The 14,543-nt window shown below is 43.1% G+C and overlaps 1 protein-coding gene across 2 annotated transcripts in view; it reads left to right on the top strand.

Moving 5' to 3' along the window:
• The window catches only part of cdh8 (cadherin 8), a 112,730-nt gene extending 99,585 nt beyond the window's left edge, over nucleotides 1-13,145 (top strand). Inside the window, exons 8-12 of one of the 2 annotated variants that reach the window (XM_031846625.1) lie at nucleotides 3,141-3,277; nucleotides 5,809-5,930; nucleotides 6,650-6,767; nucleotides 10,520-10,771; nucleotides 10,982-13,145. In XM_031846625.1, the coding sequence (XP_031702485.1) occupies nucleotides 3,141-3,277; nucleotides 5,809-5,930; nucleotides 6,650-6,767; nucleotides 10,520-10,771; nucleotides 10,982-11,469 (1,117 nt within the window). In that variant the 3' untranslated portion in view covers nucleotides 11,470-13,145. Of the gene's footprint in view, nucleotides 1-3,140; nucleotides 3,278-5,808; nucleotides 5,931-6,649; nucleotides 6,768-10,519; nucleotides 10,772-10,975 lie in introns of both variants that reach the window. The other variant, XM_031846624.1, reaches the window with a different exon arrangement.
• The last annotated feature ends 1,398 nt before the right edge of the window (nucleotides 13,146-14,543 follow it).

Below are 14,543 nucleotides of genomic sequence, written 5' to 3'. Positions count from 1 at the left end.
AGACAGTGATTTAGTATTAATCCTGAAGTTTAGAACTTTTAATCCCTTTTAAGGTCAATATTCGTGAAAAGCACTGGACCTTGCATTTCCCAAAATGCTTCTTGATATCATTTATTTTCATTAGAAGTGATAACCCTGATGATGTCATGATAGTTATTCCCTCAGACTCCCTCCGCAGCAACATAAGACATTATACCATAGACATAGTTCCTCATGAATAATTAACTGAACTTTGTGTCTAAAATCGGTGCCCCTGTAAATAATTTAAATAAGATCCTTTTGTTTAAAGTCTTTACATTTACATTACATACAAATTTCCCCCTCGGGATGAATAAAGTATATCTATATATCTATACTGTATGTAATTGTGGTTCTATCTGCACTTGTGACTAATCTTCAGACAGTGAGAAACCTTAGTGTTTCTTATTGATATGAATCCCCACAAGTTCTCACTCCCAACTCGTCGAATACGACAGCTTGGTCAGTGGTCCTATGCTTCAAAATATGACGCTCAACGTATTCCCATATTCTGCCCATCACAATTTCTGCTCGTAACAGTCTTTTCAAAATAGTCTCCTTTTTTACAGGGAAAAGCTAAATCCTATCTTAATTAAGCTATACCATTTAATTGAAGATGAAATATTACTTCATAATAATAAACGTTTGCGTTGTTACTGTTTATTGCAGAAACATAGTCGATGAGAGCTTTCACTGCCCAGAGTCTGCCACATCTGTCCCAGAGAAAATCCTTCGCATTTGGTGATGAAGAAGACAAATCATGGATAGTTAGCATGAGCAATGATAGCCACCGGGGCTAAAGAGACAAAAAGATCGCCACCCACGGAGACTCAGACAGAGAGGATGTCCCGGCCGCACCGTGTGATTGACGGGTGATCTGTGAGAGATGCAGCGCTGCGACGCCGCATCGCCGCACCGAAGGACCGCAAACGAGTGGAAAGATGAATAACGATCTCACAGATTACAGCTCATGATTATGCACAGAACGTCCTCTGTGTCACTGATGCATTTTGATTAGCGCATTATTCAAGTGGAATATATTCCAACGTCTGTTGCGTCAGTGGTGAGGTCGCTTCACTGCTTTCTAATACTTGGCACAAACAGCCGAGATGTTTAACCGTTGGACTGAGGTGAGCCCGGTGGCGTTTTAAAAGCCTGTGGAGAGCGAGGCGAAGCTGAAACCAGACGACGCGTGCACACACACACACACACACAGGGACGCGCGAGCGAGCGAGCACACATTTGCACACATGCTCACATCACACTCAGGAAAACCACGCACGTATAACGCTGGATATCATTTTTTTTTATTTTTTTTTATTTGCTTTTAATTCTTTTCACATCACGTTGTCAGTTTGAGTGACAGGTGGCAGAACATTTCAGGGTCTGTCTCCCCGCTTCCACGTGAGGCTGTCAGAGTTTGACTGGGATCCACTCAGTCTGCAGGAGAGAGGCTGCTCCCAGGTGGTTTGCTGCTGTCTGCCTGTCTTGAAAGTGCTGTGCGTCTGCAGGGCAAAGGGAGAGAAAGAGAGAGAATGGTGGTGGTGGTGGTGGGGGGGGTGGGGTGTGGGTCCTCATGGACCTCTCCCAGCCCTGCGTCTAGAGGATTTTACACCATTTCATCTCAAAAATGGAAATGTCACGGCTCGGTACATCTCCCCAACAATTGGAATCTGGGCCAGTGGTTTATTTATTTCGTTTCCTATCGTTCTTGTATAAGCAGCACTCTCCTTCCTTTAAAATTGTTGTTATTGTGACTTTGTCTTTCTCTGGTGCGCTCTTCTCTTTTTCTCTTTCCATCCCTCTGGATCCCTCCCTCCCCCTCTCCTCTCTTAGTCTCCCATAGAAACACCGTAGGGTGTCTGCCAACAGGTCTGCACCGATAGGCTTGAGCAGTTCCACTGTGAGATGGTACAGGACCCAGGGTTAGAAAGGAAGGGAGAGCAGGGTGAGCAGGGCGTCTGGTGGCGGTGTGGGGAAGGAGACTGCAAGGGATTGGATTAGAAAGAGACCCAGCTGGATGGAAAAGAAAAAGAAAAACTTTCTGACTGTTGGTGAGTAAGAAAGGGAAGAGATTGTGAGGGGAAGATGTCAGAGAGAGAGAGAGAGAGAGAGAGAGAGAGAGAGAGAGAGAGAAAAGGAACAGAAAGAGTTTGTCCTGGAGGTAAGGAAACACTTGCAGTACGCGGTGTAATGAGCTCACTTCGGCCCAGTGTTTTAGGTGAGTGGGATGTTTATGACAGTCACGCATCACGGCAAGTTAAACGCGTGAAAGCAAAGATGACCCGTAATGACAGAATTCTTTTTTTAGTCAGTCTTGTGTGGGCTCGTCCCAAGAATTGGCGCTGCGCCTGCTGCAACATAAAAGAGCAATTTCACAGCTTCGGAATATTCTCTTTTATGTGCATTCCAATTTCAAACTCGCTGCTGGAGTTTTTTTATTTTTTATTAATTTAATGTCTTGCCGCTGTATACTTAACACCGTACAAGTTTCAAGCAGTCAGTGTGTCTCATGCGGGGGTCATGGAGGAACAGGAAAGAAGAAACGCTTCACAAATGTGTCCTTTGCCACCGTGCTTGATTCATTTTAAATGTGTGCTGCTTTATTGACGAGGACCCAAACGTCGCTAGAGGTTTGAAAAAGCGAAACAAAATCATTTGGCCTAAGATCAGACAAGGTCACACACATAACAGGCCGGTCATTGGTTCATCTCCATCACATCCATTATCCCCTCCCACCCTCTGATGTTCCAGCTCCTGTGTGACACAGTGCTGTCCTAACTCATTAATGCAAAGCCTTTGGGGGCCATTGAGTGTTGACAGATCCCAAACGGGGTTAACAACACCCCATCCCTTACCCTGACACGACACGTACTAATGGTCTTTTTTTCCGCCAGAGCTGTGATCTCCTTGGACCTTATGAGGCTTTAATGCCCCCCTGCTACTTGTGTGAAAGCTGTAATTATTCCTTAGATGATTATTGATTTTCAACAGTTTTTTTTACAGTGCATTAATCTACAGGTATCTCTTCATGGCTAAGTGAGACCGCCAGACAAAATGCTGCATTGGTGGGTTGCGAAAGAGGCCTGGCTCAGATTTCTGACGATAGATTTTCTTCGCAGGTATTTCATCGATCGGCACACGGACCTGGAGAGGCAGTTCAACATCAACGTGGACGATGGGAAGATCACACTGGCTAAACCGCTGGACCGGGAGACGGACATGTGGCACAACATCACGGTGACCGCCACCGAAGTCAGTAAGTGACCTCTTCCTGACTCCGCTCTCCCCCGCCATGAGCACGGCTCCCCGTGAATCGTAATGTCCTGGTTTTGAAAATCACCATACTATTAGACATTCATTGGCATGCATGTTTGTTAAAAACGGGGGAAGTGCTGCCAGTCACGTACAGCGTCTCCTTCTTCTGAGCGACTTTGCGGGTTGTCTCAGTCAAAAGAGTCACTGACCTGCTACACACAATCCTCTGTTCAATAGAATGGCGCTTTGTAAACCGGCGCTTTTAATCGCTCCCAGAGTATGGCACAAACAATTAGCGTTTGCATCCACGGAGGCATTAAATACGTTAATTTTCTGAGTTTTGATTGAATTAAACAGCTCAGTAGTCAATTTGTGGAAGTGCGAGAACATTAAGACGTATCAAATAAACAGTTTTAAAGACATGCTCCAGAGTGGATTGCTCCAACGCCAGCATCCATTACAGATTAAAGAACATCTGCGCACCGCAAAACCCACTGACTACGTAGAAAATCTTGCCGGCAGAGCTGCAAAGAGCTCAAACCATATGTAAGGCTCTATTTGCATACAGATTGTTTCAGGGGGGCTGTATGTTGTGATAAAGCCTAATGTACCCCTTAAAGCTATTGGAATAGAAATGTACACAGCTTGTAACTTGTATTTTCCCCCCATCCTCTTCCTCTCTCCATCCCGCTCTCCTTCTCATCTTCCAATCCTTCCCTTTCTTCCCTTAATCAAAAGAAACACACATTAATTGTCGGAGTAAATTAAAGCCCAAACGCTGTCGTAATGTTTTGGCCGTGCAGCACAGACAAATCCCGCCATCGCAGCAGCCCGGTGGAGGAATTGAATGTGTCTCATTTGATAAGCCGGTTGCCTTGTAATTTCTTGCACCCATACATTTAAAGCACGTTCATGCCTCCTGGCAAAGTAACTGTGGCTCGAGATAGTGGCATCTCGGAGAACACCTAATAGGAATTTGCCAAAATAAATAAGGCAGTTTTACTCCTCTCCACGGATGGGGGGGGGGGGGCGGTGTCTGCTCTGGCGTGAAGAGGAAGAGATGTGTTCCCGCTTCTAACCTGATGCCATTTGCCACCCAAACGGAGGCGCGTTCTGCCGCCTCGCACCAGTTGACATCTGACTAATCAGACTCTATTCCCTGTCTGCTGCTGGGGAGAAGTCACTTTTGAAGGTGGGGGGGGGTTCTGTCTACCTCTCTCCCTTTGCCCTAATCCATCTATCACTGTCTATCAGACTGTCAATTTCCTCTCCTCACTGCTTACCTCTTCTTCAACTCATCTCCCAGCCCGTCTGGTGGCCTTGGTTTTCTTAAGGCATTCTGCCCTCTGCTATGTGTGTCGGTTTCATTTCAGATAAATAAGAATAAAGGATAAAAGTACCAGTTAAAGTGATATATATATATATATATATATATATATATCGTTTTAAAGAAGAAAGACCACAGATCCTTTTACAGATGAAAAGTTGAATTACAGGCAATAAGCCTAGTTCATTTCATTACACTCAGGATTTTTGCAGAAACATACAATGTCAGCATTTTTTTTAACAAACCATAGAGATACGCTTCCTTACTGACATTAATGAGTACATTTACTGACTTTAAGATTCTCTTTACATGGCTTGTGCTCCTGTTACACTACATTTTAGCAATTCTTTAATAAACATGATGATGTCTTTCAAGCAATTGGCCCAAGAGAGTTTTGGGAAATGAAAGCAAACTCAGTTTGCCGTTATGTTGTAACTGCAGTGTCGGCTCCTCTTTAAAGCCAGTTTCAAACCAAACATTTGAACAGTTACTATGATTGAAAAAGCCCTTTGATTTAAATGACCAAAACTCTCAGTCTTCACGTGCTATTTGCGATTAATTTGTCTTATAAGGTTGCAGTTCGACCAAGCCTCCATGAAGCCAAACAATTAAATGAATGAATAGAATGGAAAACAAAAACACACCAGAGTCATTGGCCATGCTGACACTGGGGCCACATTAATACATAATTGCCTTAAAAGTTGGCATTTGCACTACTGATTAATAAATACAACCGTTGACGGGGACACTCGAAAGGGACTGTCAATTACCAGTCATGAATAATTCCAATCAAAATCTAATCTAATTAAACAGCCTTTCATTGTCTTTTTAGACTTCAGTTACCAATGACTTATTAATATGCATGTTTTAACTCTCATGTTTTAAACATTACAGTGTACAGGGGATTTTCAAAAGCACTTTGAATGGGATTTCTTTTTTTTCCTCCTCTGTAGCCTAGAATCCCGTTTTGCGTTGCTGATACCAGCTGAAATGTAGATTGATGTGGCTTATCATCTGTCTTCCCATCAACTCAGGAAATGAAGGGTGAAATAAAGATTAAAAATAAAGGAAATTAAAACTAGGTCACAGAATGTACCTGGGATTTCATGTGTAACCTTGTTATTTTTTGTAGTATATATTTTGTTTATTCTCTTTCTTTATTTATCTCCTCCTATCTATCTATCTATCTATCTACTTCACACTAGGAAACCACAGTCAGATATCGAGAGTAATTGTGGCCATCAGAGTGATGGACATTAATGACAACGCCCCTGAATTTGCCACCGAATACGAGGCCTTCCTGTGTGAAAATGGAAAACCTGGACAGGTAAGGAAAGACTATTTCATTTATCAAACCAGTGATCTATCTTTCTCTCTCTCTCTGCTCCTTTCTTCCTGTCTCTCACTCCTCCCCTGTAATGATTGGCCACAGTGAATTATGGCTTAGTTATTTCACTGGGAGTACAGTCCGTCCCCCGTCCCCCCACACACACACACACACCTCCCCCACAACAGCCCTCCCTTGACACAGTGGAGCAAAGGGGAAATGAGAGCAGTCAGGATTGATCAGAGTGGATCATAATTCAAGACCGTCTTTCATGTCCTCCTCCAGATGGCTCAATGCCTCCCCCAGTCTAAATTTCTGGACAAGTATTTAGCATTCTCTTTCTCATCAATCGACCTCATTCAGGGGACCTGTGTACGTACAACAGGGAGCTCAACTGAAAGGAACAAAAAAAAAGGGTAACTGTCCTGCAGGGCCAGAATTCTAATTTCCAATCAATCATAGAGACGTACTGCACGATCAGACCTATGATGACAGATTAGCAGATAGAGCCAGGAACCTGAAAGTGTGCCAGACTAGACAGGACCTCATTGATAATAATCTCAAACTCCAGGAATGAATAGGGCATATATTTCATCAGGCGTGATCCAACTAGTATTAGACTGAGGCAATCTGCGGTGGGAAAAACAGAGTAATGAATAGGCTGCCTCCTGTATTGACTTTGAGCCCTCCTCTGTATATCTTCTTGTCTCTCAACGCAGGTGATCCAGACTGTCAGCGCGGTGGACAAAGACGACCCAATCCAGGGCCACTACTTTGACTATCGTCTAGTCCCGGAGATGCTAAACAACCCCAATTTCACCATCAAGAACAACCAAGGTGAGCAACAAAAGAAATGGCAGAGAAGTAACTCTTCTTTTTTTTTTTTTGGGCAGAATGACTGATGTTTCTGTAAATTTCTCCAATGGCTTTCCGGACTAATCTCCAACCCGCGACGTGTTAGCCGTGCTCGAGATGAAATCTGGTGGATCAGTGTAGCTCACAATTAGCAGATGTGAAATTGTGTGGACACCAGCTTCTTTTTTACTCCCCAGTGCGTTTTGAGGGAAACTAAATGAATGGGATCCAAATGGCTTTTCGCTGGTAGTCTTGTAGCTCAATGTAGGGTGACGTCCTAGGAGCTGCGTTGCAGCGCGGCAGATGGTGCTGAATTTATTTGCTAAATACTCAAATTGGTTTATTTGCCCGTTTGTCTTCCTTCCCCTTCTCCTGCCTCTCCTCCATAACCGGCTCCGAACAGGCTGTGTTCATGATGACATTGTGTAATGTTTTCAGCTCGGGGCAAATAATCTTCATATGGCACTAGCCTTCTGTTTTCGACGCTGAGGCTGCAGGCTAACTTACTGCAAGAGTCCATAAAAAGCAGGTCATCAAATGGACTAGCCGGTCTTTTAACAAAAATACCAAAACCTTACGTTAGTGGGCAGGAAGTGTAATATTCAGAGGCAATGACACATTTAGCAGTAACCAAAGGAAAATGAATTCGATTTTTTTTCTGTCACACGCGCAATAACCCTGTCAAAAAATGTAAAGTCAAAAATGAAGGGCTGTTTAACAGGCACAGACTTGCTGCAAAGTACTCAGTATTAACAGCGGATCAACCTCAAAGTGTATTAAAATTGCAGGTTCCTGAACCTTGCCCTTTTGTTAAGAAGAGATTTAATAGTTTCTTAAGATTATAAAACAGATTAAAAAAAAACACAAGAAAATGTTTCACCACCAACAGCAAAAAAAAGCCAGCATTCTTTCTCATTTGCCTGAAACCACAGTAAACATATGTTGTGGTTCAGCTCTCTATATAATACATACAGCACTGACCACTTGTCAATGGTATTGCTAATTCCGAACAGAGAAAATAATCTCCTTTGCACCGTGTCCCCCGCACTTCAGTGACTATTTCTATCTGAATCGGCAGCTGTGGGAGACACTTGAGTGTAAAGGGCCCGGCTCCTGTGAGCCTCGGTGGCTTGCTTTTGTTCGTGATGATGGGTCTAATGGTAGGGATCGCACAGTGAAGAGGTTACAGGCTGCCTGCCCACACCGAGGAAGATGGCTGAGGTTCTGACCAGCTGTACACAAGATATCGAGCACTCTGACAACTCTGCGTTCAGCAGGCGGGGTTGCAACAGAGCAGAGCAGGCCAGACTCAATAATTGAGACAACATACATTCAGCACGCTGCCAAGAATGAAATTCTGCTGATAGAAAGTCTTTTTCAAGGCTCTTTTGAAGACATTACACTTTCTTCTTTTTTCCTAAGCAACAAAATGCAGATGTGGCTAATGTTGGCAAACTTTATCAGTTAATATCTTTACAAAAATGTACATTACTGAGTCGGTTGACTCAGTGACTTTATCACTCCTCTCTACTGTGGCTAATGTTTTAGCTTTTAGCATTAAGTTACATTGACACAATTCAAGGTCCAACCAAATAAAAAAAACTGAAATATGATTGCATGATGTTTTCTTCTGCTACAGCATATACGTTTGTGATTTATACCCAAAAGGGGAGAAATTCATATTTTGCATTTCTTGACTTCATGACTGTCAGTCTGACCAGTCAGATTACTTGACTTTTTACAGTGGGATAAGGCAGTACTTGTCATTGTTCATCTATTGATTGACAAATTGATTCACCAATAGCCAGTCAACAGTCGGGACAAAACACAAAAAGCCAAAACCAGCTGTAGCTTTGTGTCTAATGTCCCCGTCTCCCCCTTCAATCATTGTGAAGGAGCTACCAGACAAACAACCACCGAGGGAAAATGCTTACCAAAGATTGCTGATTGTGCATGCTAATTAGCTAGCAAGCTAAAGCACACTGAACAGCGTACACAATCCTACCTGCCAAATGTCGGCATCCGTCTGTTTAGATCTTAATTATTGTCATCCTTTTTCTCTATTACTACTACCAAGACAACAATGTTATTACCATGTGTGCTACATATTCAAGTGCAGGTGTGCTTTTACTGTGTCAAAGCTTCTGCAGAAACAGTTGGAGGCTAAAGGAGCATTCGTGGTGTATCCTGTTGAAAGCTTTTTTTCCTCACAGTCAAAAACCAATAAAATCAATCTAAGAATCATTTTTTACTGTACTGAATATTATTAGTGTACACTATGTAGTGGGTTGAATGAATTATGAATAAGTAAGTTATTTCATGTCGGTGTTAAGTGCTCCATTTATATATTAATTTAGATATGCACAATAACACTGCACATTCTGCACAGCAGTCCATTCAGATATAGTGTAGTGTGACTGAATCAGACACACTTAGTGTGGTAAGTGGTGAGAAAGTCTGTTCATCAGTAGGACACACATTACTGCTTCTTCCAACCCTTTGATACAGAAACAGTCCCACTGATTTGTGCATGTGCTGTTTGTCGCTGCTCACATAATCTTAAGAGACTTCAGATGTGCAGAACGTTTTTCAGACTGTTGGTGTCACTTCTGCTGTCACTGCTGTCATTTGGAAACATCCCACATATTAAGTTATTTATAGCGAAAAATGTTATGGTGATGATTAATATTATAAATGTACACAGTTTTTCTTTTTCATCTGAGTCCATCAGTCGCTAGATGAAACAATTTCAATGTGGCCTAATACGTAGAGCGCAATAAAAAAGAGAGGTTATTGGTACAGCTGCTGTTCTCTTTGAGTAGCAGACTTTATTTCTGTGGATAAATTGATAGGCAGGATATGTTTGATTCTATTTTTTAACATAAATAGTCACCAAGAAATTGAAAATGACCTGTGTACAAGGACAAGCCCTAATGGTTCATTACAGGATAGTAGATACTTGCATACTCGCTCTGCACTGCTGAATGATCCAAATGAAACAGGACACGTTGGTGCTCACAAAGCAGAGCCTACCACTTTGTGGCAGCACTCGTAAGAAAATAAATCTGAGCATATGCTCACATGAATTACCGATTGTGCAAAGCAAATACTTCCATCGTGAAGCATCCCATCCTTTGATTAAGTTTGCTCTGTCACTCTCTTTTCACCAAATCTATTTCCCCCCTCCCTCCTCGGTGCACCCTCAAGCAGAGGCAAAGGTTAGACCATCGGGTGTCTTGTACGTTTTCCACGAGATCAGCGGGAGTAGATTCTTATGTGGATGCAAGTGTTTGATAATGTGAGTAGGGTAAGGAGAGCCAGCTAATGAGCAGACAGCTTCACAGAAGTGTCATCAAAGAGCAGCTGGCACCTTTCTAGGTCGACATGTGCCGTCTTCGAAGTCAGTGTCGCCTGCCGCGGTCTTCGGCTTTTCAAAGGGGGGGGGGTCCAGCCGACTCGAGCTCGCCTTCCCTCAGAATTCCCAAATTGGTCTGTCGAGAGAAAAAAGGGGAAGGTGGCTGAAATCCATCTAAGGCACTGGAATGTGGGAACGCTAGAGAGGCTAGTGACGATTGATGTGAAATTAGTTTACCCTCATGCTGCACTGGTCTTCACACGATATAATAATATAAGTTCAGTCTGTTGCTACCATGTATAATAAAGGTGTTTTCTTTGTTCAGACATTCTTGCAATGCAAATTCATCTCTAGCTTTACCGCTCTCTCTCTCTCACAGACAATTCAATCAGTGTTTTGGCCAAGCACGATACCTTCCGCCGACAGAAGCAGGAGATGTATTTCCTGCCAATCATTGTGACGGACAACGGGAACCCACCGATGAGCAGCACCAACACCTTGACCATCCGAGTGTGCGGGTGCAGTAAGGACGGCGTCGTCCAGTCCTGCAACGTGGAGGCCTACGTCTTACCCATCGGCCTTAGCATGGGAGCTCTCATAGCCATCCTGGCCTGCATTATACTACTGTTAGGTGAGGTATTTCTTTTTTGCGTTGCGGTATTTTAACTGTGAGTTGGTTTCACAGATGACTTGATGACTTGAGAGACTTGAAGCCTTTTGTAATCTGACCTCGATGAATGATCTGCTTGTACGAACAGAAATTCCTCTTGTCAAAGGCTTGACCTAGATTTCTTCTTCTTTCTCCCTTTTTTCTTTCCATCTGTCTTTCTGACAGTAATAGTAGTACTTTTTGTGACCCTGAGGAGACACAAGAATGAGCCTCTGATTATAAAGGATGATGAGGATGTGAGGGAGAATATTATCCGCTACGATGACGAAGGAGGTGGCGAGGAGGACACAGAGGCGTTCGACATCGCCACGTTGCAGAATCCAGATGGCATCAACGGTTACCTGCCGCGCAAGGACATCAAGCCCGACTTGCAGTTCATGCCGCGGGCGGGCCAGCACTCCGGCCCCAACGGCGTGGACGTGGACGAATTCATCAATGTGCGGCTTCACGAGGCAGACAATGATCCCACCGCGCCGCCTTACGACTCCATCCAGATCTATGGTTACGAGGGTCGGGGATCCATTGCCGGCTCCCTCAGCTCACTGGAGACGGCGTCGTCGGACTCGGACCAGAACTATGACTATCTCAGAGAATGGGGCCCGCGCTTCAGAAGACTTGGGGAGCTGTACTCTGTGGGCGAGAGCGACCGCGAGACCTGACCTTTGGTTTGTTAGTCAAAAAAGACCTTTCCAATTTGTTTTCCGTCCACATACTTGTGTATTAAACGCTAGGGGATTTGCTGGCTTTTAGAAACAGGTGTTTAAAAAAGTAAAAAAAACAAAAAAACTGTTAAGAACAAGGGAGGCCACCTTTTTGTATTCTTGTTAGAGTGAGGTATAGCAGTCGTCATCCACTACGTCAAGCGCATTGTAATTGTTGAGCCAAACAATGTCTTTCTTAGGAGATCTATGATTCTTGTGGACTGTATCTTAGATTCCGTTGTGGAGTGTCTAGCAGTATTTTGGGTGTTAGTCATTTGCTGTGACTGCCAGTAGCAGAAAAACCCTGGGATTGCTGGCGGTTGCCCGATGAAGGGAACTCACGGATACCGTCGGGTTCTCTGAAGCTTGAGCGGACACTCCATGCTCCATGGACAGCAAGCTGGATCTCAGGAGCTGCAGAGGGACTCTTGTTTCACATCTCCCTAAGCCACCCAGCTGATCGGTGTTGTGAGACGAAATGACAATGAAAAAGCAATATATGGTCTCTACATTACAATGATGAATGTATGTGTGATTTGAAAAAAAGAAAAGAAAAGCAAAAAGACAAACCAGTATTGGCTTTAAGGTGATTTGTTAGCATTTGATATGTTCTCTGGTGGCCACATTTATAAACTATCTAAAGCCCAGAGAGGCTTGCTTTATACAACTATTTGTATTTACACGCTACAGGTGTGGGTCGCAAGTGTTACTAGCCTATAAAAGACTGATGTGAAGACAAAAAAGAGAAATGTAGAAACTCTGAGGCCTTCTTTTTACAGAAGCAACATTAAATACAATTGTAATCTACAGTTTTTTTTTTTTGACAAGAGATGTGTTGATTCTTCATTATCGTTGTATGAGTTTGTTTGTTTTTTCATGTACTGACAATTTGAAGTGAATGTGTTTAGATTATTTCACATTCAGCTGTTTTTTGAACCACTTGAGCACTATTTCACAGCAGCCAGACCATATCATCTATTGCGGTTGGTACTATAGACTAGATAAGCAAGCAGAATAGAGCTCTAAGTAACTGCAACAATACGGACGATCGAATTAATTGGGACTGCAGGAATGGGACCTTTCTGACACATGCTAATTCTGTGTAAAATATATCTCACAATATAACCTGAGGTACAGCCAGTGAGCGTCTGAGCACAATAGTCCAATTGATACCTGAGTATGTGACTCTCTCCAAACATTCAATCTCATTTAGGAAACGCAGATTGCATTAGCCCAGGAAAAATGAAGACTCAAATCCAGACCATGTGCATATTGTGCTTACACTGTATGATATCAACAAAAAAAAGACTTGTTCTGTACATAGAGTTACTGCTAACATCATTAGCTTTCAATGAGGTGGTAGGTTTGTCTCTGCACGTTAGCTCTTGCACATAATGAGAATTTCAATGGCACTACAGCTGCGTGCATACTCAGTTTGTACTGATACAGTATTATGGCAGTTCTCGGTAGACTAAACAATATATATGGAATAGTCCTACATGCAGATCATATTTTGTACTGTGCTTTAATGCTTATAAATGTGTATGTTCAATTATTTACTCCCTGTACTGTAATCTAAGATACCCTGTATTGTTTCCTACTTTGTGAAATATATTTTTATAAATATTGCTGAATGGGTGTGGTTTTCTTATGCAGTTGACAAGTTGCAGACAATCAAAAGTCGCAGACAGAAGGGGGACTGACAAAAGATGCTGTTGGTTGCATTATGGGAAATCTAGGATCCAGTGATTTCGGAGCCTCATCGGGACAAAACATCAAGCGCTTTGTAGACCATCCTTTGTTAATCTGTGTCTTGTCTTGTACAATACTACTGTGAATGGCCCGAGTAACCCTTTAGTTTACTCTGCAATGAATTCCTGGGTCTGTTTGATAAGAGGCGTTGTTTGGATCTTGAATCATCGGGGGCTTAGTGTTACGGTCGGTTATTCTGGACCCATACGCAGACACCGGGACCACAGGGTGAAATAAAAGGTTTTATTTAGTTGTTGGTGGAGCCGGTGGAACATGCAGGTAGGAAGGTGAGGCGGTGTGAGTGGCGGCGGCTGGGCGGCGATGTGGCACAGGAATCTTGAGGCAGAGGGAAAACACAAGTTAGTTCCAAATTGAGAAAACGAAGTTAATTAACTCTAAGAAGAGGTAAAAGCTCAGAGGGGCCGAGGCTGTAGCTACCACTGAGCTGACGAAACAATCTGGCGATGAGACTGAAGAAAGCCGGGGTACTTGAGCTGTCGGTGATGATGGTCTGATTGTTGGCAGGTGTGGAGATGAGCCTAGGTGCCGGATGATTGAAACCACGCCCATGCCACACACACACACACACAGAGAGAACAGAGGGGAGACGCCGAGACGAGCTGAGGTCACAGCGCCCAGCCCAAAAATCTTCACCCGATCATTGCATCATTTTCAAGTTATTATACTGAATTATCAGACACTGTGCTCTACCAAAAGGGTCTGGTGAGGTGTGTAGACTTGCCTTAGCAACATTAAATCAAAATAAAGAAAATGAGTGCAATCTGAGTCCTCATTCAACTTTTTCATACTTTTATTTTTTTTCATTTTCAGTGACAGGAGTAAAACCCTGAGAAAAAAATAAGAGCCTTGAAGTTGATTAGGTTTATGCTAGATTGTATGTTGCTAATTCTTAGTTCAATATCAAAAGATGACCCACTCTGGTCTCATAACATAATTCTGAAGTAGTGAGTTAAATCTGTGTCTATGATACTGTCCTCTCCTTCACCTCTCCACTGTCTTTCACATACAGCATCGCAGCATAATGCCAACCAAGGTCGAACCAAGTCTCTCATGTTCTGATGTGGTGATTAGATCAAAAACAAGTTATTTATCAATGTATTTAGCCAGCTATTTAAAAAACACACCAATGTCAGATCTTACAAAAGCCGACAGGTAATGCACTATTCCCTGCCATCGGGGCGGAATAGTCATTTATGCTCATTATTACCTACAGTCACACAACACAGCGGCACCATTGGATGCCAGATTAATAGAGTTGT

Source organism: Anarrhichthys ocellatus, unplaced genomic scaffold, assembly GCF_004355925.1.
Source record: "Anarrhichthys ocellatus isolate YVR2014 unplaced genomic scaffold, GSC_Weel_1.0 scaffold6, whole genome shotgun sequence".
Classification (NCBI taxonomy): Eukaryota; Metazoa; Chordata; class Actinopteri; order Perciformes; family Anarhichadidae; genus Anarrhichthys; species Anarrhichthys ocellatus.
Note: the sequence above shows the minus strand (reverse complement) of the source record. Positions and strands in the feature narration are given on the sequence as shown.